General features: G+C 40.7%; 1 protein-coding gene across 2 annotated transcripts in view; it reads left to right on the top strand.

Annotated features, from left to right (window-relative positions):
* LOC117820705 (rho GTPase-activating protein 20-like) overlaps nt 1–27351 on the top strand; it is a 99213-nt gene that overhangs the window by 22808 nt on the left and 49054 nt on the right. Inside the window, exon 1 of one of the 2 annotated variants that reach the window (XM_034694587.1) lies at nt 24839–25134. The exons of the other annotated variant lie outside the window; for it this stretch is intronic. Within the exon in view, the coding sequence (XP_034550478.1) occupies nt 25042–25134 (93 nt within the window). The 5' untranslated portion in view covers nt 24839–25041. Of the gene's footprint in view, nt 1–24838; nt 25135–27351 lie in introns of those variants that run through there. 2 annotated transcript variants of the gene reach the window in all.

Here is a 27351-nt window from a genome sequence, read left to right as displayed (position 1 = left end):
TGTGAGAGCTCCAACCATCTCTGAGAGTGATAAGTGGAGCCAGCAGCCAGGTACTGAGCAAGCTATGTTTGTTTTATGTGGACCCCAGGAAGAGTAGCTGCTGCATTAGTGGCAGCTAATGGGAAGAAAGAAGTAAAGGAATAAAGCTGGTGCAGAAGTGCTAAAAACTGCAGTTCCTAGAGCATCCACTTGGGGCTGAGTGCAAAAGCCCCAGAAGCCACATACACACTTAAAAAAAGCTGATCTTTACTGCATAAATAAACACGTTTAGAGCCTTTGGTGACAAGATGAGCTGATGGAACTGAGAGGAGAGATGCACCTGAAGAGCGTAATCAGCAGCTGGGTTTGCAGGGTGTTAGTAGATCTGTGATGTATGATGGGGCGAGTCTATGTAGAGCAGGCATGTCCAAAGTACGGCCCATGGTTGATTTATTCATGGCCCCAAGCTTCCATCTTAAAATGTGTTATTTATAGCACAGAAATTAATCACATTCTGAATCATTTGCAGTTCCTTTCAAGCGCACAAACAAAACTAAAGTCAATCCAGAAATGTCTCAAAAAGCTTCATATGGACTACTTGTAGAAAGCCAAAGCTCTGGGAATTCTGCAAGACAGCAATAAAGAAGAAACACAAACACTCTTAAAGCTGACAGGTTTTCACATTAATGTTTTTATCGTGATGTGAAAATGTTCTTGATGAACATTGAAAGTTCAGAAGACACAAAAGAGGACGCAAGACAAGATCAAAATTATGAAATTGTGCAAAAAAGGCAAAATTTGGTGCATAAAAATTGTTCAGAACGCAGGAAAATAATGATTTTGTTATAAAATGTGTCTGCTGGTCAGAAAAGTCTTAAAAACAACATGAAATAGAAGTGTGATGAAATCCAGATCGTTATCCTGACATAGGAAAACAATGATACAATATTTTTCCCACATTGCCCGACCCTGATGAAAAACATTTTCCTCCAAAAGTAGATAAAGTCTGCTAATGTTTACATTTAAATAGATACTTCAATTCTTATGATTTCGAAGTCTCTGTAGGAGCCAATGGCCCTGAGGTATTCTGACAACATCAAATCAATCAATCAATCTTTATTTGTATAGCGCCAAATCACAACAAACGTTATCTCAAGATGCTTTTACAAACAGAGCAGGTCTAGACCACTCTATGTCAAATTATGAACAGAGACACAACTTCAAGACAGGATAAGACTCAGTCTGACCCCACCTTAATCCATCATGAGCATTGCACATCGCAGTATTTAGCTAGTTACAGTGGCGAGGAAAAACTTCCTTTTAACAGGCAGAAACCTCGAGCAGGACCAGACTCATGTTAGACAGCCATCATGACTCGACCGAGTTGGGTCTGGAAAGACAGATGGGAGTAAGAGAAATAAAAAAAAACAAAAACAAATGTGGCCCTCTTTGAAAAAGTTTGGACACCACTGATGTAGAGCTTTGAAAATGATGAGTAGAAGTTTCAAATCAATCCTATACCTTACTGGTAGCCAGTGAAGGGATGTGAGAGTGGGGGTGATATGGTCTTATCTCCTGGTGTTGGTTAGTAGTCTGGCTGCTGAGTTTTGAGCTGTAGGCGAGAAATGGATTTTGGGATTTCTGCACTACACTTTATTCCTTACTTAAACAAACAGGGGTGTTTGTTTTTGTAGATTAATGTGTGTCAGATAAAATAAGACAAGAAAAGCTGCCACAGTGAAACAAAAAATGTCGTTATAGTTCTGGTATTGTTTTAAGGGAACCCTGCAAGACACCTGTTACTCAGTGTGACCTCTCTCTGAAAACAAAACACAATAAAACAGGCAGAAAACTCTCCCAGACTGAAAGTTGTACGTCAGAGTTGTGGAGGATGACGTGGGACTGAAAACACACCGCTATGATTCCAACGTGGACACAGATGTTGACACAGCAGGGTGATTGTGTGTCGGGCCTCAGGCCAGCAGTTGTGATATCTACAGTTGGCCGTGGGCCGCTGCTGCTGCTGCTCCTGCTGCACGTTTCTCTGAAGCTTTGTTTTGACAGAACACATGACTGAATGTGCAGCATAAAGCCATTACAGCGCTCACTGGACTCCTACTGTACAGATCTTAAAAATAGCTGCAGGCGTTCCCTCAGAGCAGAGCGCAGGGTGTGTGTTACTCTCTGCCGTTTACACTGCTCTGTAACTGTGAGTGTGTGTGTGTGTGAGTTAGAATGTGATTAGTGGGCTTGTGTGTGGAGCCATGTGTTCACACTGTGTGTGTGTGTGTGTGTGTGTGTGTGTGTGTGTGTGTGTGTGTGTGTGTGTGTGTGTGTGTGTGTGTGTGTGTGTGTGTGTGTGTCTTGATGAGGTTAGATGGCACGTCTTGGCCAGAAATAAACCAGGATCTGGACCAGAATTGCAATGTTGAACTTTTTCCATTTCTAGCCACAATTAACCCGCATTTAGCCAAGAACACACACTCATACACACACACACACACACACACACACACACACACACACACACACACACACACACACACACACACACACGTCTTGTAATAAAATCCAGACTGTTCCTTCTCTTTTCGTGCCGTTTGGTGAAGCCACACTGGAAAAGGATCCCGTGAAATTACAGCGTTCGTGAGCCGCTCCCTCAGCCTCAGATCAGCTTCTTCTTTTTCCTGTTCTGAGCGAGAAGCATGAAAAATAAAAATAAAACCAGCGTCCTTATCTAATAACACTGATGAACTGCTAATATGTTATTCTGGTGTGTGGTTTCAGTATCAAAGGAACTCTTCTGATTGTGAAACCTGATTGAATATGACCTTTAAGATGTTTTCATAACACGTCCACCCTTACTGTATTTTTTGCTCCACTGTGTGTAGCTCTGGTGAGAGTTACTTTACAGATGTAGATAAAGGAAGTGCAAACATGACAAAAAATGATAAAAAAATAAGTTGCTGCTGCTTTTTTTTTACTTTACAGTTTATGAAACTTTACCCAACGCCTATGATTATTACAGAATAACAATAATACAAACTGAGTGTTTATTTTTTAATAAACTTTGGGAGGGGATGGGGGGCTGTTGTCCTCAGGAATAGATCCTCTAAGTGTGATAAGGTCTGTGGCCTCTCAGACTGAGCTAAACTGGCACCCCACATTGAGTGATTTCAACAAACCTTTACAAAGCTCTTTTTGTTGCATTTTTTAAGATTCATTTATACATCATCTTCCATGTGTTACCAGTAATCTATGTAATTGTAAGTAGTTAAAGGTACAGTGTGCAGAGATGGGAATACTAAGCAATATCTAGCGGTCAGATTCTTAAATGAGATGCTTCCTTACTCACACCTCGTGTCGGTGAAGGGACAGTGGAAGACAAAAGGTTCCTGTCATGCATGATGAGTATAATCCTCAATTTGTCATGTTTTTAACATTAAAAAAACATCGATCAATACAAATTATTTTGCACACAAAGTCCCCCCTCTTCTTCTTTAGGGGTTTTTCAACCGCAGGAACTTTACCTCGGAACTACGTGCGTTTCAACCGGAGGAACCAGGGTCTAAATGTAGTTCAGGGGTAGATAATCTCCCCCCTGAAAAGCCCCTGCTTGGGGGGTAGTACTTTTCAAAGGTCCTGGGACTTTCGGTTGAATGTAACGGTGTTTGTGGAATTTACACAGCTGTTGAAACACAGAGGGAGTTCCTGGGAATGCAAACTTGTTTCGTTTTTTATTAAGATTTCAAACATTATTTAATATCATTTTTTTTCTCCATATGTCACTGGCCTGATTTGCACAATCTACCCAGGACTTCAGCCCGCGGTTAAAACTCAGACAACAATGGGGGCACAGGAACCTTTTAGTTCCGGGGAAAGTAGATCTGGGGGCTAAAAGACCCAGAACTCTTGGTTTAAATGTACCTTTTGTCTTCCAAGTGGTGCATTTCAGACGGCTACTCTCCAAATACAAAATCAGAGATGCAACAAATGTCAGTGCTCGGATGCTACTGCAGCTCGTCCGGCTTGAATAAACACTTCCTGTTGTAGGGTTGATTAAATGAGATGATGGTTACTAACAATATATCAAATAGTAAGGTTGTTGACTGTTTGCATAATAAGTACTTTAATGCTACTTTAACTCAAAGTCTAAATGCAGAACGTGAGCTTGACGTTTTTTCAAAGGGCGGTGTCGCTCCTCTGAGTTCTCAATGCTTCTGTCCGTGCTTATTCTCTGCTGTACTATCAGTCCCAGGACTCGTGTGAGACCCCACTTCTCCTATCTGCTCAGTCCACAGACCTCTACGGTTGACCGCTGACCTTTGACATCTTGATTGGCTGTCTATAATGTCTGTAGTTCAGGAGAGGAAGCTCATTCTGCAGCTTTTACCGTCCCGTTAAAGAAGACTCAGCGATCTTCTGATTAAAGAATACTTTATTATTCTAACTCCTGCACTTGCCTGATTTTAGCATCCAGCAGTGACCCCTCCCTCTGTTTGGAATGCAGGCTCTGACCCGTCGACCTTTGACCTCTGCTGGGCTGATAAGAAGCGGCTGTTGGTGATAGCAGCTCACACACAGGGTCCTGCCAACGCTGACTGATGTGCTCACACACCATGAACACACACACACAATCATTACTCTCTCCTGTGCACACACTAACACACACCCACACACACCATTAGTGATAAAGGGCAGATGCTGCTGACTGAAATGTACATAAACACACTCACCCCTTCCTCTAAACGCTGCCGATTAGCTTTCCTCTGCTGTGTGTGTGTGTGTGTGTGTGAGTGTGTGTGTGTGTGTGTGTGTGTGTGTGTGTGTGTGTGTGTGAGAGAGACAGAGCTGTCATGACTCCCCCCTGTGCTGGGACTCTCTCTTTTTCTCCCTGCTGTGCTTTCACACACAATATTAAATTACTTTTTTCATTAAATTCAGTGTTTTTAGAGGTTTCTGCATTTCATGAAGGGTTTTCCATTGTTGTTTTTATGATCTGTCTCAGTGAGTTCTTCTGTAACACATTACAGAGATGCATTAAATTTCTTTTTTGCATTTTGAACAGAGGCAAGGAGAGTTCAACGCAGACACATTGAAATAAAGAAAAGTGAAAGACAAAAAGTAATGCAGTCCAATCAAGCTGCAACAAATTTAAAGCACCTCTCACGGCCAATTTCCACTAGATCCGTATCCGGTCCGTCTCTGATCCGCCACGGCACCGGATCTGATAGGTTTCTGTTTTAGTCAATGTGTTAACTTCCACTGGTTCCGCTCTGTTGCGTTCTGGCTGTGTCTCTGATCCGGCAGATCGGAACGCAACAGATCAGAGACGCAAAACTTGTATTTTTGCCGGAGCGCGATGCATCAATCTCAACAGAGCATGCTGCGTTCCGAAAATGCAACCGGTGGGTGTTGACGAACAAGAGATCACAGAGCCGCACCGCAGCGGATCGGAGACGGACCGGAAACAGATCAGGTGGAAGGCCCATGTAAGGAGTTTAGCTCTTTTAAAGACGGGCATGAAGTGCTTTACAAAAATATGACTTATGCATGTGAAGGACAAGAGAGTCAAGGCTATCACTTTGTCCACAGGGGGCGCCAAAGAGGAGACAGAAACTTCCTGATAGGAACAAATTTGCTAAAATATTTTAAAATCTGTGCACGGGAGGCGTCGCTTTTGCGGGGCGTTTAAGTTGCATACTCTGTGTGCAGAAGTTACCGTCCTTGAAGCAGGTGACCCAAGGTCGATTCGAATTGACGGTCCTTTGCTGCATGTCAAACTGCAGTTTCCTCTTCTATCCACTGTCTTTAAATAGAAGCATAAAAGCCCCCCCCCCCACAAAAAAACCCATAAATAAATAAAAATGAAATCACAAAAGCTCTGATTCACCCTTTGCAAAAGTTAAACAGAATTTGTAAGAATAAAATGCAGGACAGGGTTTCAGTCACTCAGAGTTTGATCCAAATAAAAACTGGACTGAGCTCAAGTATTTAAGAACTTCTTCCAAGTCCAGCTTTCTGTTGGATTAAACTTTAAATCACTTTAACCTGTGACTGAGAACCTAACGTGCAACGTTACATTAAACAGGAATATTTACATCTTTAATTGCACTGTGACAGTTTGGAGGAGATTCTGATCCGCTGGTTTACAAATAAATGTTTATCTGGCTTCACATCAGAGTCCCATCACTGTCACTGAGAATATCTGCATTTCACTTAACTTTTTCCATTGTTTGTTTCAGCAAATATCTGGACGAGTTCTTCCAAAGCACATAAGGAGTGATGCATTTTCCATCCTGTGTTCTTTTTTAAATTTATTTGGATCAGAGGCGAGGGAAGATTATGAAGCTCATTTCAGTTGTGGTTGAAATGACTACGCAATTTCTATGTCAAGAACAACAGAACATTTAAGATATTTCGAATGAATTCAGATAAATAAAGTAGTTTTTAAGTAATGAAGGGAAGGGAGTTGATAACAATGTGGAATATAAAAGTAAAAGAGGAGATTTAGATCTGAAAGGTCCCAAAGTTTAGGTGAATCTGACGTTACAGGGGAGTTGATTAATCTGTGTGCAACAGACAACCCCATCTCCTCAAAGGTTTAGACTCTTTTTAAAAAGTGAAATACAAATTTCAAACATCAATTTCAGATGTAGAGCATAATGACAAAAAACAAGACGACCAGTTAAACATTTGATATCTTTATCTATGCGTTTATCATAAGACGTGCCAGAAAGGATAACTAAAAAATGGCATTATGTTTGGTTGACCTTCTTTGCAAAGCTTCCCTTCTCTTCTGCAGTCAGAGTTGTTGGAACTATTAGCTGGTTGTTTCTTTATGATCCAAGAGAACTGAAGGTTTATATTTGATTATTATGAATAAAGCAGCAATAAGCGCCAAAGACCTTCTATACATATTTCTCCACCAACAGAAGGAGTTTGTAGCCTCCAACGATGTGAGTTGATTTCTGGTAACTGTGGCGCAGAAACAACAGAGAAATCAAAAAAACAAAAACATCACAGAAACAAATAAAACATGAAGTGGTGCCAACAAATCCACTCAAAAATTCCATTCACACTGGACCGTAGAGCTCCTCTAATACACTGAAGGAGGTGATGTTTTTGTGACAGTCTAATTATGTGCTCCACCTTGTCAAGCTGTCAGACGCTGTGTTGCCAGGTCTGATGAGGTCAGAGGTTTAAAACCCCCTCAGAGGGGCTTAGCTGATGGACCGGATATGAGCATTTATCATCTGGCTTTGTCTGGTCAGCGGCATTATTACCTCCACCGGCTGCCGGCAGGGGGGAGTCTGATTGATTGGATGAAGTATTAATATTGGTTTTACCAGCAACTATTTCTGAATATCTCTGAGTTAAAACTAAGAAGAAGAGGGGATTTAGGGGGGCTAAAGTCTGGACTACTAATATGAGAAACATCTTTAGTAAGAAGTAACTGCGGGAGATGATAATCAGGAAGTTGTTTTATGATCTAAGATCTCTATAAAGAGTTTAAAGGTGACATATCATGCAAAATTGACTTTTTAATGGTTCTCTACCTGAAATATGTGTCCCTGGCATGTCTACAAAACCCCCGAGAATGAAAAAAATCCATTCTGCCCCTGTTCTGATTTCTCCACCTTTCTGTAAATGTGTGTGAAACGAGCCGTTTCAGACTTCCGTGTTTTTGTTACGTCACAACAATATCCGGTCTGTCACGGAGTCAGAGCTCGGAGCTTGTTCAGCCCATAGACTGTATAAAATAATACTGAATCCCTCCCCCGTTTTTCATTCCCTGCACAAATGTGTGCTAACAAGGAGCTTAGGAGGGAGGCATGCTAGTTGTAGGCTGTCTTAATAAACACAAAGGTCGGTTTTACTCCCCACGTCTGCAGATTTGAAGATCTAGTGGATGATTTTTATTTATCATGGATAAGTGCTAGCGCTAGTTAGCATAGCTACATAGCTACATGTTCGTAGCTGTAGCTGTGTACCAAGACACACGTCGACATACTGACAAATAAAACAACAAGAAACACAAAATCTGTGACCAATCCTTCAGAAAGGTCCTGCTGCCTTTCTGGCAAAGGTCGGTTTTACTCCCCACGTCTGCAGATTTGAAGATCTAGTGGAGGATTTTTATTTATCATGGATAAGTGCTAGCGCTAGTTAGCACAGCCACATAGCTACATGTTCATAGCTGTAGCTGTAGCTGTGTACCAAGACACACGTCGACATACTGACAAATAAAACAAGAAACACTAAATCTGTGACCAATCCTTCAGAAAGGTCCTGCTACAGGCGCCTCTCCGTCAGGATCAGATTCTGGATCAGATTCAGAGGGTTGAAGTAACGTGATCTCTGAGCAGCCGTGTATATTCAGCCAACATGTAAACATTAGATCAACGTGCTGGACAGCCGACGCACATCCACTTCCTCAGGGGGCGTGGTCAGAGGGAAAACAGAGTGTTCTGAGGAGGACTGAAGAAGAGGGTTTTTCAGGCAGACCAAAATCTGATTTCAAAGTGTTTTTTTGAGCATAAACTTTAAAGACATGTTTTGGGGACCTCTTAGACCAATATATATTGATGAAAAAAGCGTGATATGTCACCTTTAATACATTTACCAACAGAACGTCCTGCTCTGTTCTTTGTTTGCTCTTGGTATTGCCACATATCAACAAGTTGGTCCTCCATTTCTGACATCCATCCACGGCTGCGTTTGTTGTGTCTTCAGTCAGCGTGCTTCCTGAAATGCTTTGATTCTGTCCAGGTGACAATCCTCAAACTGTGTGCACGACTGTCCTTTGCTTTTCCCTCACACAGCAGGATATCTGATAGTACTGAACATGTTTAACAGTTATGAATATTTATAATCGTTGCAGCCACCATCTTCTTATGAGCTGATCAGGGAAAGTTAAATAGCTCTCACACCAAAGCGAAATCTGGTGAGTTAATCTTGTGAACCATCAAAAATCGTAATTATGCTGATTTGTCTCAGAAGGGAGGAGTCGGCCCAAAGTTGGCTGAATATCTTGTAGATAGACATTAAATCAATAAACCGGTCATGCTTCTTCCAACTAAGAAACATGGCTAAAATTAAATCCCTGGTGTCACACAGAGTTAGAGATGCTGGTTCGTGCTTTTATTTCCTCACGGCTCGACTATTGCATCCCCAGTAGACCCCTCAGATCCTCAGACCAGGGTCTGCTTGCTGTGCCTTGTGTGAGGCTAAAAACTAAGGGTGACCGTGCCTCTGTGGAACAATCTTCCGCCTCTGCTGATTCCACCGAGTCTTCTAAAAAGCAGCTAAAGACACATTTGTTTGGCCATCTTTTGTAATTTTATGTTATTGTGTCTGCTTTCATCATTGTCTTATTTTTTGCACATTGTCTTGTTGATATTGATTCTTTGTGAAGCACTTTGTGACTACGCTCTGTGAAAGGTGCTTTACCAAATAAAGCTTAGTGTGTACCCCACTGAAGTCCCCGAGGACAGCCGAGTATGCACCCCGTGGACAGTCACCAGTTCTTCCTCCTCATCGTCCTCTATGTTTGTTTACTCTGAAGTCACGTTTGACTGAGAGGGATTTTATGAGATTTCCGGTTGTGAGAGTCCGTGTTGAGTCGTTGGTGAATGGAATCTTTTAGTGTGTGGTGTGGCGTGTTGGGCGTATCATTGCTCTCCACACACTGTGGGAACAAAGCTGTTAAATCTGTCTTTATTTGTTGTCGTGTGGGGTCTCTCACATTTTCAACATCTGTGACGGCTTTAAGAATCCTTTAGCGTGAGCCAGGCTTGTACTCAATCTACTCTTGAAGCAGCTGCGTGCACTATGTCGTCCAGCAAGAATGTCCAAAAACACGACTCTCCGTTTCGCTCATCCCTCATCATCATTCAGAGGTTTCAGAAAAACATCTGACCTCGTAGAAACGTGCGAGAACGAGCTCCTGCACGCTGCCTCTGACTCGCCCACTGATTCGCTGCAGGAGGTCAAACTGTGGGAGCGATCCTCGCTGCAAGCTGTCGCTGACATTTCAGGCCTGTCAGGACTTCAGTGGAAAACGTGACCGCTTTGTAGTTCCAAATCAAATCTTCTTCTCTGCTCTCTCCAATATGCTGCTGAGATGATTTAACGGTGACCTGTGGACCTCTTATAGTCACCGCCTGAGGGGATATTTTCCCCTCTAAACGTACAAAAATAAACTCTCAGATGAAGAAGTCTCAGAACATTGTCCAAAAATCACATGAGATGCATGCAAATATTTCCTGGCAGCGTGATGATCCACCGTGATTACATCTACAAAGTTGTGTTACACTGTGTACCGGTGAGCACAAACATCTTGTCATTCAAACATTAAACTGGGAACATCTGTATTGTGCTAACAATAGCTGCACGCTGAAATAACCTGCTTCTTTGTGCAGTTTGAGTCCTCACAGTGTTGTTAAAGTGTTGTCCGAGTGTTCGTGGAGGGGAAACGTGACTGAAGATAATTAGAAGTCGATCTCTGTAAGGAGATGTCATGGTGTGGCTGATGGGGTCATGAGAGTCTGCCCTGCAGGACTGAGAATCTGAGGATTCAGACACAGGAGGTGTGAGAGGTGTAGTTAAGAGAAGTTTTAGTTTTGCAGCCTGTGGTGAAATTTGTGCTTTTGCAAAGCCAAAAACGTGCTGCAGAGATAAGCTCCATGAATATCAGTGTGTGACATGAGACCAGAATAAAGCTAAAGCTAACTCTCACAGGACTTGATAAGGATGTAACCAGGGTGTAAAATTCACATTTTACCTCATCTGCTATTGGCTAGTGACCTCCAAAAATTTACAGGCCAAGAATACTTTTCACCGGCCAAATAAAAACATATAGTGACATTCCTCCATTTAGCTGTCTGTTCCTCTTCTTGATCGTCTCCTGCCTCTTTGTTTATCCTTTTATACTCTCCCTCGCCGTGCTTCTTCAAGCAAAGGGAATGAATAGAACTCCAGTCGCTGACATCACGCCGTACTCAACGTACCAAATCACAACACAAGTACAGCGCGCCGCGAGGGTCAAAATAGCCTGACAGTCGGCAGAAATGGGCGAAAGTATGAAAACAAAACCTCACACATATATATATATATATATATATATATCCACAGTAATCATATCTTTCGTATACTCTTCTTTCTGTCAGTGTCTCTCAGTAAACAGGTAACAGGTTTAGATACTTTCATTGCATGTATTACAGGGAAATGGTACCAACATATTCACATGTTTTCAACTCGCTATAAGTTCCTCTGCTGCTTCATCACTCTGTCTGGTGTCTCCTTTGTCCACGCTGTCACTTCTGTGTAATGTTTATGCAGCCTAGAAAAAAAAAGTAGCATTATATATATATATATAGATATATATATATATCTATATATATGTATTATTGGTTATAGAGTCTGACCACTGCAGGAAGAATAGACCTGCAATATCTCTCCGTGAGACACAGCAGGTAAAGAAGTCTGTCACTGAACGAGCTCCTTAGTGTTGTTCTGGTCTCCTGGAGGGGGTGTGACGTGTTGTCCATCAGAGAAGACAGCTTTGCTATCATCCTCCTGTCAGCCACCACCTCCACAGGGTCCAGTTATTTTGTCAAATAAAATGTGAATGCATTTGCCGTTAATTGTTGTTTACTTGTTTATACCCATAATTAATTTATATTACATGATTCCCTTACAAGAAACAACAGGAATCTATGACTGTCCAGTATCAAGGTATTTATTTCACAGTCACACTGGTTGAATTTTTGGCTAAAAAGTTACTGAATTGATTTCCAGTCACTGAATTGTTTTGGATCATATCGTTCTAAATGAACAAATATCGTCCTTTAATCGTGTCGGCAACCACGAATCATGATACGAATTGAATCGTTGTTAAAAACAATCGTTACACCCCGAGGACTCGTATCAGTCATTAAAAAATATTGCTACTTATAATAACTTCAAAGACAGTCTCTGATTTCAATCCCATACAAATATGCACAAACATAATTTGTTCTTTAAAAACTTATACCACAGAATTTCATAACACAAGTCCCGGGGCTGTCACACTTTTTCAGTATTCACAATAATTCATTTAGCTCATTGTGTACAAACACGGCGTGTGTGGGGGTCATTCCCTGACTCACATAAGTATCCTGGGTAAAATGAGTCCTGTGTGGATGCAGATTGTGAACAGTTTGAAAGAAAAAGCCATTATTCAATAATTTATAATACGTGTAAAATCTCAATTTATAACCTGCAGTGCTTTTTACACTGACACCAAGTCACACAGTGCAGCCTCGTCTGCCAAGACACATAAGTTTGTGGAAATACTGGACCAGGTTTAATGTCAGTGATTCATGTGTTAAAGCAGTCACTTCGTCTCTCAGTGTTTGTGTTATCCTGCTGGGAGCACCAGATAACACAGAGAGTCAGGAAAAATGTAAATCCAGCTCATTTGCATATCTTGACCAGCTCGCTTTGCAGAGTGTTGGTGACACCCTTTAGGACCAAATTAGCATCTTTCCAACATTTGGTGTTCTGGGGAATGTGGTGGAGCGAGAACACGCTCTAATACTCTCTCTCTCATTTATTCACAAACATGCAAATTTGATAAGTTTTAGAAAAATGCTTAAATCTAAGTGATGGATGTTATTGCTCAGTTCCCAGTTGTAACAGATTTGCTGTTTATTTAGTGGTTCAAATTTCCGTGCTCACACAGAACCCCTGCTGCTCTCACACGGAAACCCTGTTGGCTTAACGTGCTGACACCAGCACGACCTCTCCACTGAAACCAAACAGTCCTGACAACCCCGAGGGCATAACTCAACCCGTCCCGCTGCATCCTTCAAATGACTTTTGTCATGCTTTGTTGAAGCACACACACACACACACACACATACACACAGACACACACATTTAGGCGCAAGATAATACAAATGTTTTGATTTAAGTACAGAAACTCAAAGACAAGATGATTCAAAAGTCCAAGAGTTATTATCTTTATCATCATTGTTGTTTAAAGTTGTTTAAATGGGACAAATCTAATCAAAACATTGCTTTTTATATAGAATAAAAGCATGACAAACACAGTGTAATCATATTCTGATTCAAAATTATAACACAAACAACATTAAACATTATATAAACATACATGAAAACATATAGAATCAAAATTCAGACACTGTATTGTCTGTAATTTGTGTTGCGGTTCTGTGTTTAGATTTGTGTCTGGTGTATTTTCTCTCAAGAACATAATGTAATATAAAAAGCAAGACAAAACCATAAGGCGAAGTTGCATTCTGCAGAAACAACAACAACAACAACAATGATGAAGCACAAACATGCACGTTGCTGTGTGTCAGTAGCATCCCTCACTGTAGGGAGACTGAGCTAATCAGATTAACAGGGTCTGAGGGTCTGGAGGATGGAGGAGGGGTCTCTCTCTCTGTGTGTGTGTGTGTGTATGTGTGTGCGTGTGCCCACCAGGAGAGCAGATGTAACGGGCCAACAGTGAGGCTCAGACCGTCTGTTTCTCTGACTTCTGTCTCAGGATCTCTCCGTCTGACAGACCGAATGATAACCTGTCTGTTTGTTTTTCTGTCTCTCTGTCTCAGACGGGTGGGGCTTATAACAGAGTAGAGGTGTCAGGAAATGTTGGCTATGTTGAGACTTAAAGGGTGACTGTACCCAAAGCATATATTCCTCCTCACCGAACCCCGGGCTATAGATGTAGTTTTAGTGTTTGCTGCAAGAATTAACATGAGATGAATGTGTTTTAAATCTTTAAATCTAAGGCACAGACAAACGACTCTTCTCAATGCACTTTGTAATTTGAAATATCTTGTTATTTCAGTCATCGTATGGGATCTTAATCTTGTGCAAACTCACTATGTCTGAAATTTGTCATTTAAAAATATCAACAAATTTACCGTTAGGTTCCAACCCCAGAGGTCGGGTCAGGTTTGTTTTTGTGTGCACTAAAAATGTAAGCAAATCAAAGAGAGCTGGCAGAATCCAAAACTTATTTAGCAGTGTGTGTTAACTGACACACACAGGTGCCTATAAAGATGGGCAATGTGCCCCTACCTCCTTCTGTTGTTCAAAAGTGAAGCCAAAATACCACCGCCATCTTTTATCTTCATGTGATGTCATTTGGAGCCAGTAGAGATCTGCTGGTGGAACCATGGTGTTGATGTCCTGTCGTTTCAGCTCACATTAACTTACTGATAAAGGGGCAAAGATCCCTTTAGGTCAGTACAGATCACAGCAGAACAGACGCTCATGGTTAGGTACGTTCAATGACTCCTGTGTTAGTGTGTGTTGTGTTTCCTCTTAACTGTTTCTCCTCTACTTTGATAATCTGTGACCATAGACTCTATAATTAATGCATGTAGTCTCTGTGACGTCACCCATCTGTTCCTGAAGCGCTGTTTTGAAGCCAATTGGCGGCGGCAGCCATATTAGAAATGCTGAACTCAACCTAAATTCTGTTGAGCTAGTGTGAGGTAAAGAGGCGGGCTTTGAGCCTCCTCGCCAACAGCTACAGTGTGCACACCTGTCAGTCAAGTCAGTCATGTCCTTAAATGGGCAAAACTGTCGGGCTATGAATAAATTCACCCCTGTACAGTGTGTGCTGATAGAGAAATGAGCTCTTCAGACCTAAACTGTCTTTTGTACCAGGCTGTAAACATGTTTATTTCTGCTCTAAAGATCGTCTTCTTTGAATGGGTGTGTATGTGGTATCTGGTGTTTCTGCAGCCAGCCTCAAGTGGATCCTTGATGAACTGCAGTTTTGAACACTTCCGCATGGGCTTCATATTTTGAGACCGGAGATTACCGCTTGTCTGTTGCACACATTTGCCAACAGATTTGACACGTCTTCTCTTTTTGGCATCAAATAACAGATCCAAACTGAACTTTTGCGGGAGAAATCAGCATGACAAGAACCAACCGTGATGAGAAAATGTCCTAGACATAAATATTAGCTGTATAGTTTGACCCATGTCCCATCTGTTAACATGGAGGAGGCAGATTAAACGACCTGTGCTGCAGAAAGTCAGCAGAGGCGGCTCCAAATGTTTTGGTTTCATTTTATAGGAGCCTTCACGTCATCCATCTTTTTATAGCATCTGTGGAACTTCCACACCAGATGTTTCAGTTTCAGTTACAGACTTGTATTAACACTGTATGTCAGAACTAACTCTGGAGACGATGACACGGCTGATTGAATTTTTATCAACTGCTGGTTTGAGCAGTTTGATTCTGAACCTTGACTCTGATGTCAGAATCCCTATCGTTCACCTTTACCTTAAATGTCTCCATTTCTGCAGAACTCAGCCTCTTTCCAGGTACTGTCAGATTTATTCTCAGAGAAACATTCATGCTTCCTCCAGAACATTTTAATTGTGCAAACAAATTGGCTGAATGTAAGCACGTTTGGGAAACGGTTGCACATTCAGCTTTTTCCCCTTAAAGAAAACAAGCAAAGACAATACGTTTTTAAACCGCAGTTACTGGAAATAACTTTGGTTAAAGTGTCTAACGGACAGGATGACAGATTACATAAACTTTTCCAAAACTAGCTGCTTTTAAGTCACAAGGCTCTAATTAAGGAGCCCTGGTTGTAATTTAGAAGTTAAAGCTAAGTCAATCAAACGAGAAACCAAAAGAAACCTTCCCAATTTGGCTCAAAAGAAAGAAAACAAACATACATTTTATGATTTTCAGGGGATCATGATGTTTAAGTGCGGCTGTATATGAAGAAACACAGGCTCACAGCTACGTTGACGTTTTCGTGACTTCTTGGCTGAGATATTCAAACCACTTGAAGCAGATCCAGTGTCCACTCATTATTTCTATCTCCACACACAATATTTTCCGGGTATCTTCCCTCCCATAGCTCCACCTGTGTCCCTCCCTCTCACCGCAGGCTTTGTCTCAGTCTGCTTCACCTCCGTCTGTCTCCACAGCCTGATCCTCCTCCGCCACAATGTTTAGACAAACTGAGAGAGGCAGAGACACGCTGACTGTGGAGGAGAGGGATGCTTAAATTTCCTCCTCCTCGTCCTGTGTAACATACGCTGATGTTTGACTCAGAGAGCTTAAAGGAAGAATCCGTAAATCCCTGACGAGTAAACAGAAGATGGACAGAACGAGGGCACATATTCACTTTCCTTTGTTTTTCAGGAGCTCCTCATTTACGGAACACTATACTCTGAATGTTTGGCATATAGAGTGCTTTCCATGTCTTATATAAAGAGCTTTGAATGGCCTCGTAGTGGGAAAGTGTTATGCAAATAAACTGGCCCTGCCTCGCCGACATAGAGAGAGCTTTGTGTGAGGACTTTGTTGTCAAATCAGCAGAAATGTGTCTCTCGTATAACTCTAGCAGAGACAGCTTTAGTGCTGACCTTTAACAAGTTTCAGAGGATGTCCAGTTCGTGTTTCTATGCAGTTTATGCAAAGAAGGACAGAGTGTGTGGTTTTAAAGCAGGGGTTCCTAAACTTTTCAGCCTGTGACCCCACAAGATATAGGTGCCAAAGACTCACGACCCACACTGTCCCTCAAAGTGATTTAATGTGGATTAATTTAGCTGGTCTGCAGAATATTAGCCTACCTATATGAGCATGTGTCTGTGTTTCCTGTTCTGTTATGAATTAACCTGCTGCTACTGATGCTTTTGATAATTAACTGTTCACTAACCCTAAACTTAGGAGTCATCAGGAAACAAAGAAAGGCAGAAAACTCATTACAAAGGTTTTATATCAAGGTTAGCTTCTATTTTTGTTGATATTTTTGACTATAAATGTTAAAATTTACTTTTTTTTAATTTCAACTTTTTTTATTGCGTTTTTTTCAGTATTTCTTTTTTCATCACAAGTAAACAAATTATATATAAGTAATAAAAAAACAACAAAGAGAAGAAAAAATAAATAAATACAAAAAAATACACAATAATAATAATACAGAAATAATAATAATTAACAATACTAACAAAAAGGAAGATATAAGAAAACAAGATAAATAAACAAACAAAAATAAATAAATAATAATGCTAGTAGTAATAATAATAACAATAATAATAGTAGTAGTAGATGTAATAATAATAATAATAATAATAATAATAGTAGTAATAATAATAATAATAATAATAATAATAATAATAATAGTAGTAATAATAACAATAATAATAATAATAATAATAATAATAATAATAATAATAATAATAATAATACATATTTTTACATCACCTTTAAAAAAACATTCTGGAGATATCTCACAACCCCCCATTTGTGTCTTGCGACCCCCCAGGGGGTCCCAGCCCACACTTTGGGAACCCCAGGTTTAAAGAGTAAGAGAGTGTATTTGTCCAATACAGAGCATTTTTGGCAGTTCCTACATGTACCAGAATGCATTAGGTGCAAGCAGCTGCAGCCTTTGAATTGCTCTCCTACCTTTAGTTGATTAAACGTCCTTCTTTGTGGTAGAATCCTGAAACTACAGTCTTACACAACTTAACTTATGATGCCAGAGTTTCCCCCCAAAATTAATTTCCACTGATCCTTCCTGACCACGGCTCATTTTTTCCAGAATTTGTGCAGCAATACCTCAAACATTTGTCACCCAGAGACCTCTGCTGCTCAGGGGGAAAAAAGGAAACAGTGGGTCTTTATTTTTGGCAGGAAACGTAGAAGTCTGGCTTCTCAAAGTAGCAGCGGTGGCGGAGGAGGCGTCCATCTAGAAGCGGTGGTGGATGCTGTTTTGGGTCACAGCAACTCCCCGTCTGCCTGAAGGATCTCTGTCATCCATCACACATCCCTTCCTCCATGCCTCCATTCATCCGTCCACCACAGATGTCTCAAACTGCTCATCATGCCGCTGTGACCGCTCCTCAAACTCTCTGCACGTGTTTTTGTTTTCAAAGACAGAGGGAGGGGAAAGTAGAGTGCTCTTTAAATAGATGTCTAGATAGTGTGTGTGAAGGTGATTGCATGCATGTGTTTACTGCACTAAGTGCAACCGTACACAATGACAAATGAGCTCCTGCAGGTCTGGAGGCTGTTCACAGATCTTTTCTCTTTCTCTTGCATTGAATGTTTGACGCCCAGGTCAATATTCCACACAGTGTCCACTTTTCAAAAATCCTTACTCTTCAGGCCTGACAGAGACATTCCCCATCAGAACACTTCAAAGGAAACGTCAGATAAAATGCACAAGGACATGTATTGATCCTTCGCCTCGCATTCAAGGAGAGAATCTCTACAGGAGTGTGGTCTTCCTGTTTCTCCTTGACCTGAAGTCACTTGGTGAAGAAGCTCAGCTCAGGCATGAAGAGAATCTAGGTGTGTTTGGCGGCCAACACAGAGAGAACTACTTTAAAGGAGGAGCCATAAAAGCTACAGAATATCTGCAGAAAGAGACCCTTTCGCACACGCACTGTACTCCAGAAATGTCTTGAAATGATCCAGGAGGCTGCAGAAACACATTTTTGCACCCCGTCCAAATCAGAGTGAGTTAAGGTGTGATCATAGACTGTGAAAGTAACGAACGTAGTCTCTGTGACGTCACCCATCTGTTCCCGAAGCTCTGTTTTGAAGCCAGGTGCCATATTGGAAATGCTGAACACAACCTGACTTCATCCAAGCTAGTGTGAGGTAAAGAGGCGGGCCTTTAACCTTTTCGTTAACAGCTACAGGGCGCCCGCCTGTCAATCAATTCAGCCATGTCCTTATTTGGGCAAAACTCGTAAGATTAATATCTTCAAATATAATAAGTGATACCAAAATACCCCCCCCGTACAGTGTGTGCCGATAGAGTGAGGACATTGAGATATGCTGTATGGGTGACACAATTGTTTTAATGCGTATAAATATAATATGTAATGAATATATATGTAATGTATGTGTATAAATCTCATGTGCTTTGGCAACAACATGTCTTTGTTCATGCCAATAAAGCAAATTGAATTGAAATAAGCAATTCAGACCTAAACTGTTTTTTGAACCAGGCTGTAAACATGTTTATTTCTGCTGTAAAGATCGTCTCTTTGAATGGGTGTGTATGTGGTTTCTGGTGTTTCTGCAGCCAGCCTCTAGTGGACGCTCGATGAACTGCATGTTTTTAACACTTTCGCATGGCCTTCATATTTGAATTTAAGAGTTGAGGTTGTTGCTTAGGTGTGATATAATGTTGGAAACTAAATGTGAGTAAAGAAGTCACATACAAGCGAAAAAATGTACTTCTATTCAGTTTATTACTAAAATTGCACTGACTTGGCTTCTTGCAATGATTTTACTCCATCAGTCTCAGAATTAGGAGATTGTACTTTTGTAAGTAAGTAAGTAAAGTTAGTAAAATATTTTTAGTATAGCACCTTTCATAGAATAAAATCACAAAGTGCTTCACAGAAAAAAATTAAAATGAAATCATCATCATAAAAAAAAAATGAAGTCATAAAACATTAAAAGAAACAGACAATAGCATAATTAAAACATTAGTCTGTACAAGGTGAGTCGAAGGTCTGTTTGAATAAATGTGTCTTTACCAGTTTTTCTTTAAAGCAGCTTAAAAGCATCTTTTTTAAAATGTGTAACAAAGGAAACATAGCTTGAGGTTTTTCCTCTGCTGACGGGTCAAATGTCTCTTCATAACGGTATGAAACGATGTGTGAGGTTTGTTTCGTGTATATTTCTCTTAATGAACATTTTGAGATCCTAAGTTGTAGATGGCCATATCACAAATATTCATCCCAGCAGTGCTTTTAAAGCTGTTATGTTTTTGCTGAGATAATGTGCATCAGGCACCGTGTTGTACTTTCTCCTGATGGTGGACGTGTCAAAGGTTTGATCCAGTCAGTGGTCAGTCAGTCAGTCAGTCAGTCAGTGCCCGTTTATATGAACCCCATATTATTGAAGAAGCATTGCCCTTGCATAACACACCATACACCACATTTGGTTTATGCATTGTTTCAGTTGTGAATAATAGTGTCAGTAGTGAAGCTTTGTTTAAAGAGCCCTTTAAAAAATGAGTCCCACGGTTGTATTTAGATGAATTTCACAGAGTTAATCACTTGTAACCACTTGAATGAATCCTGCTGCAGTCACCCCTCCCCAATGCTTCATGCAGCCGTCTGAGAACTGAGGAGGTGTGTGGTCCGTTTTGGGTGTTTTCTGCTGAGTGCTCTGTGTCTCTTTAGTTTATCATAGGGTGATGTGTCGCTTTCGCCATGGATACCAACAGAGAAACCGCTGCAAGTCAGACTTTTTATTGTTGCGAGCCGGCGTCTTCCAGTGACAGAGTGGAACAATGCGGAGGTAGAAACAAAAACAGAGCCATGCAGTGGCAGCCATGGTCAACCAGCGGCGTTCCCAACCGCATTTCTGACACACCCTCAAATCTAGTCTCCAGACTGGCTACTCTGGACTAACTGCAGGAACAAAAGCAGTCATCCAACCCCTAAATCTAGAGAATATGAAGTGCAGTTTTAAGTTCAAGACAAATACGACTCAGCCACACTGCACCTTTGATGAAAGCATGATATAGAAGCAGCTCTGCTGACAGTGTGCCCGGGCTGTTGATTAATGCAGCTTCTGATATGATCAAAGAGGATGGTCCTGCTTTATCAATGCTCTTATCATCCCAAGCATGCCACTCGTCTGAGTACAGATAAGGTAGAACAATTGTTGCATACCTTTGTGTTTGTGCAGAGGAGACAATGGTCTGATCTCGGCTGCTGTGGGAAATAATCCTGTCATGAGTGGACTCTTTTTAAGATTTGGAACATTTTTGCAGCCACAGATGAAGCCTCATGTTGATGCCAGAGAGGTTTAGCTTCTCTATTAGCTTATAACATGGGTTAATACTCAACTCTGATTGGCTGCAAGGTGTCAATTCATTCTTCAAAATGGACAGCAATGAAGTCATTTCAGTCTAACTGTTCAGTGTTTATGCTGGCTACATATCTGACTGTACCTCAAATGAGTAAACAAGGAAGAAGGGACACTATCAAAGCCTCTGTTTACAATTTATGCAACTCATTGTGGAGCCAAAGTCTTCTTCAGCAATGAAGGGCTACATTTTTTGGGAGAGTTTGACAACTTTTATAACCTGGCTGCAGTTTAAGAGAGGAGAACCTGTACGTACACTGCTGCTAACTCTCTACCTGTTAATGATATTCTGCTGCAAGCTCTCCAACCCATTGCTATCTAACATAATCTCATATTAGCTTTTCAACTGTGCCATAAGCTAGCAGTACTGTGCTAATAGCATTCAGTTTCTCAAGAGTGTCCTTTATTAGCTTCCCAGCTGTTCAGATTTCCCTAACTCTTAGCTTTATGATATCCTGTAGCAGCTTTCTTCCTGTTAGAAGAAGAAGCGTACTTTATTAATCCCCATGGGGGAAATTCAATTTTTCCACTTGTGTTATTTTTGATCATGCTTCAAACATAGTTTGATATATAATTTATGCACAAACATGCTATGGACATGCACTTAGGGAGAGATGTCAGAGTGAGGATGCTGCCATCAACCTGCGCACCCCGAGCAGTTGGGGGTTTGGTTCCTTGCTCAAGGGCACCTCGGCAGTGCCCAGGCAAGTGAACCAGCACCTCTCCAGCCACCAGTCCACTTGCCGAGCTTCGTTCATACTGGGACTTGAGCCGTCAACCCTCCGGTTCCCAAGCCAAGTCCCTATGGACTGAGCTACTGCCGCCCCCCCTCCCCCAGCTTTCCTTCTGTATTATTGTTAGCCTTCAAACCCTTCTTCCTGTATCTTCTAGCTCTAACTGTACATTGCCATTAGCTTTTTAATTAACTTCCTAATGGTAGCCTATCCTTTGTTTTTACATTAGCACTGAATGACTTTTTCATTTCACTTGAATCTTAAGATGATTTGTTCAGGTATTCGTCAAACTCTCTGGTGTTGTGATGAACACACTGTGGAAGTTTGTTAATGGCAAATACTATCATTTTCAATACATGAACAGGATACAAGCCCTTCAAAGTGTCCATAATCAGGAATTTGTGGATTCTGCGTCAAAGAGTGAACACAAGTACTTAATCCCAAATGCTCAAAGTGTGTTTCCATGGTCAACCAATCAGTTTAACTTCAGCTTTAATGGAGGTCACTCCTCTTTCCCTCAGCTTTTTAAAAGTAAACACTCCCACCTACTCTGGCAGTTTTCCTACAGTGAGGTGTACTGTAACTGTGGCTATAAGGCTAATGTGTCATGCGTCATGCTCATGTAGAAGAAAAAATAGTGTGAACATTCCTCCTCATCAGTCATGTTATTCTTGGCCCTCAGAGCACATTCTTACACCTGGTCCGGGCCCTCTGCAAACCGCTCTCCTGGGGCACATGAACAGTCAGCTTCTATATGTTACCGACCGCCAGACATGGACAACATATGATGGGCCCTTCAAATAAAAATACACACTCATGTAGGTAGGTACACAGAGAATCTCAGGAGTTGGTCCAAAGCTTTCAGATACAGAGATGTGTCAAGTTATGTAGATTGAGTCAGGAGGGACTTAAGTTAGTTCTGTTTTCAAAATAAAAGAGGCAACAAACATGAGCTGACATCAGATATTTAAATGTGGTGAACAGATGTAATGAGCATCAAACTTCCACACAGAGTAATAAGTTAATACTAAACTAAGCTCCTTTACTTATGAGCTTTACAAACCTGCAGAAACTCTAGGATTTGCAAACTGGAGCTTCCTCTAACTTAACTTTCAACAGAGAAAAAACCTTCACTGTAAGTTTCATCGTTCTCTTCATGAATTCAAAAGCAGAAGAGCTTCATGTTCTTCTAATTGATGTCCATTCTTGTTGAGTTCATCTTAATTTAGGGACGTTCTTTGCTCACAGAGGTAAATTAATGTTTCCCCTGTTGTTGTAAGGATGTTGTAGTATGATTTTAATATCTAAAGCTGCAGCCACTAAAGCAAATTACAGAGATCTTCTCCCTCACCCTGGAGTTTATGCCCAATGACGATGATTCTTATCCCAAAAATATATATTATACACTATAATGTCCATATTTATTATTCTGCACTCATAGGGATGTAACGATACCTCAAAATACAAATACAGGACAATTCAAATCAATGAGACAAAAAAATTGCAGTTCTCTTTTTGAAACAGTAGTCAGCACTTTCTGTTTTTGCTTCACCTTTTCAATTTCCTTACATCACATTTGTAAACGGATAAATATGAATAAAGGAAGTTACAATTTTGTGGTTGAAAGTCCTTCAACATAATGTCTTAATATAAGTAGAAAATCATGTTAAAAAAATCTATCTACTCAGTTTTATTTTCAACTCTTATCCTTACCCCTTTTTAAATGTATTTATTTAAACTATTTATATTCTTAATATGAATTTGACACTTTAACTTATTTTAATTACATATGCTTTATTGTTGTTGGTGTGCATTAGTCTCTATTTTAGTCTCTATTTTGAAACCCATTTTTATTTTCTTAACATGTCTTGCCATTATTTTATTTCAGAATCAGAATCAGAATCAGAATCAGCTTTATTCGCCAAGTATGCTTGAACACACAAGGAATTTGACTTTAGTAAACTGTGCTCTCTTTGTACAAGGCATAAGAATAGGAATAAGAATAAGAACTACAATAAAAAATAAAATAAAAATCTAATAACAATAACCTCAGCTATAAATACAAAGAAACAACAAATAGGCATGACTAATATGTACAGGCTAAAATAATATGATAAAGTGCAGTGGTGAGTTGCAGAGGTAGTTTTACATTATAAAATAGAAGTTAAATAATACAAAAAATAGAAATATGGAATTCTGCTTTGAGAATTGTTGCATTGTGTATCTACATGTATATTTACAGAGAGTGTTTATCTGACAGGTATGACACTGTTATGGTTTAGTGTTCATCAGAGTGACAGCCTGGGGGAAGAAGCTGTTCTTATGGCGGGTTGTTTTGGCGCACAGTGATCTGTAGCTCCTGCCAGAGGGGAGGAGTTTGAAGAATTTGTGTCCAGGGTGTGAGGGGTCAGCGGTGATGCTACCTGCCCGTTTCCTGGCCCGGGACCGGTACAAGTCCTGGATGGGGGGCAGGTCGACACCGATGATTTTTTCTGCAGTCCTTATAGTCCTCTGCAGTCTGTGTTTGTCTAGTTTGGTTGCAGAGCCAAACCAGACAGTGATGGATCTACATCTCCAGTACTCACTCATTTCTGCTTCTTTCTTCGTTTTCAATCGCTGTAAAGCACTTTGGGTTTGTATGAAAGGTGCTGTATAAATAAAGCTTGATTGATTGATTGATCAACATCTCCAGTACTCACCCAAGCAAAGGTGAAATCATGGTAATTTCCATAGCTGAAGACACTTGGCTCCTCATAACCCCCCACTTTTCACCTTCTGTGCAAAGGTACTCACTTCCTCACTCTTTATTTTAGCCCACAGACATAATCAGAAACATGATCAATCATGAATCAATCTCAATTATCTTTAAAATTAGATTTAGAAACAGATTCCTTCTACAAAACAAAGCCATACAATTCATTATGCAGGACCTGATCTTTAGAGGAACAGTGAAGTACACATCCCCCTACAAATTTGCTGAACCAAAACCAAGTGACAGTCAGTGAATGCAACACCATCAATAACCTTAACATCTTTATTTTTTTGACACATTAAATTCCTAAACATACTTTTCCTTCCTCCAGCTTTATGTTTGTTATGTTACCTCACATCACACGCACACAGAATGCCAAAACAAACAGTCTTTTATTTTGAAAAGCAGTATAGGAAGTCACGTGTTTCCTCCTCGCTCACTTCACAACATCAGAGTGGGATGAGACGCACAGGAGACTCCGCGCTCAGAGCAAACAGCGCTCAGACACACACACACGCGCACACAGAGAGGAGCAGCGTTCAGGTTACACCTCCTTTAGATCGACCACCTCTCCATCATGGATCCTCCACGGGCTCGTGCCCTCCTGTCAGCCGGATAAACTTTGGACTTATACTCGCGTATCATGGGATTATACTGTCTCCGTGGATCTTTACAGTCTTGATGGAAAGCATGTCACCGCAGCAGGGGACAATGGGACAGAAGAGGTCCGACTCTCTGACGGGAGACAGCAAAGCGCTCCCCGACAACAAAAAGGTACCAGAGACGCTCCTCTGATGGAGAGCTGGCTGTGCGCTTTTACGCACTTGGCTCGTTGGTGATACATTGATTTATTCCAGTTACACTCTCTTGATACTATCTTAGTATTAAATCTCCTGTAATAACTCAAAATGTTAAGTTTAAATTTCTAAGAATGAGCCATAAGACTGGATCTCTATTTAAGAAAATCCAATAAGCTGTAGTTTTGGTTGCATTGTTATTCTTTATTTTCTTGCATTATCTGATTATTTTCCCAATCTTTGAGAATCTACATTTGTTCCTGGAGTTTATCTTGATTTGGCATGGTTTCATTTTTTAAAGTACAACCAGTAATTGAGAAATTTTCATAGAACTTCTTTTCCTTCTCTTACTCTATCACTGAATTCCCCTCCTGCTCTCAAAACTCTGATTCATGAAGCATAAATTGTGCAAGTGGGAGAACTGTTTCCAGAGTCATTCAGAGAAAAAACAGACAGCTTCAGATTTATTATCTGTGTTGGGATTTTAAAATCCTTGTTTGACAAAACCAACAAAACTAACCAACTTTTTGTTTGTGCATAAGAAGCAGCACACTGAGCTGTGGAGTTTAAAATAATGAAAGGGCAATACGATGCTGATAATGATTATTTGTGAATCAGAGAGGCAGAGAGGAGTCAGCATGCAGACACAGGAGAGTCCTTGCTCTGTGGACAGACAGATCTGGCTTCTTCTAAGTTCCTCCCATTTTTATTCTTGTTTTAAAATGATTGTTTAATCTCAGACATTACAGCAAGTGCATTAAAATTCCTGCAGTTATTTGGTTGCATATTTCTAACCTTACTTTTGATCCTTGACCCTGTTTGGCACTGATAGAGAAGGTGAGTCTCCAGCAGTTGGTCATCTAAGTTGTAGTAAACAGCGCCCTCATCCAGCGTGTGTTTAAAGAGTGTAACTGCACCCTTGAGTTGGCAGGATGTGAGAGAAAGATCATCTTTGATACAATCCAACAGAACATCAGTGATCTCCTTTGTTGAGCCTCTCTGATGACATAAGATCTGCTGTTTTGAGTGTTGTGTTGCTTTTATTTGTAGGAGAAAGCTGTGCACAGTGTTCCTGCCCAGTGTTTGAAGTTTAATAAGCAAACTAACTCAGATTAACTCACAGTGTAAACTCCTTACAGGCTCTCCAAGTACTGTTACGGTGTTACCATCCAGTGCCTCCAAACCAATACATCACTCTTTGGCCACAGTATACAGTTACTCTTGTTTTCGTAATGTTTTCACAAGTATTGAACCTCTTCCCAGACTTAAGCTTGCTGCTTGTGATTTTTTTGTGTCTGAAATACCTGGGAGTGTTCCTTCAGCCGTTGTTTTTTATTGCTGTACTTTGGCTTGCTTTGGGAAGTTTTTTCAGCGTTGGAAAGTTGTGAGGAATGAGGTGTCAGAGGGAGCAGAGAAACTGGATCTCAGCTTCATGGTCACTGTGTTAAAGCAGAGTTTCCACATGCCTCCTTTCACCTAGGAGCGGAGTTGAGATGTTTGTGTCAGAGAGTGGTGAGAGCTCGTCTCAAGCTGTACTTGACAAACATGACAGGTACATGCTCGACACATATGCAGGCGTGAAATCTATATGGATCATGGTGTTTATCATGCAGATAAGCATCTGTGAAGCCTGTTCTGTGTCTGCATAATTGAGACATCACGGCTTGTTTTTATACACTCTCAATAAGTGTCATTGTTATTTCACCATCCCAAGTGAAGTGTTGGCATTTCAGTGCGACATGCTCCCGTCAATCATCTCTCACCTGCAGGAAAACAAGCATCCTCTCTCAACTGTTACAATCCTCATCATCATCATGAGTGATTGCACAAAAATCCATGTCTAAAAAACAGAAGTTTATACCTTATGTAATTGGAATCAAAATGTGCAGCGTTTGCAATCTTAACTGGGTCAGTTTTTTTTGTTGCATGAAACGAATGAAACCTCACACTGATCCAAACCGTAATGTTTTCCACAAACCATAAACACACTGAAACAGACCCAGAATGAAGTGAGGGAGCTGTTTCAGAGCTTTGTAGAAAATCTAACATCAGTTTTGGGGAATTTTAACAGCAAAGCGAATCTAATCTTTGAGCAAATCAGTCTTTTCTTGTTATTTTTGATACTTTAGTCCTTTTCACTTTAATCTATTCAGTCTTTTTCAGCTCCTGAGGGTCATTCTGTTGAAACTGAACA

The sequence above is a fragment of the Notolabrus celidotus genome, chromosome 10 (genome assembly GCF_009762535.1).
Source record: "Notolabrus celidotus isolate fNotCel1 chromosome 10, fNotCel1.pri, whole genome shotgun sequence".
Lineage (NCBI taxonomy): Eukaryota > Metazoa > Chordata > Actinopteri > Labriformes > Labridae > Notolabrus > Notolabrus celidotus.
Note: the sequence above shows the minus strand (reverse complement) of the source record. Positions and strands in the feature narration are given on the sequence as shown.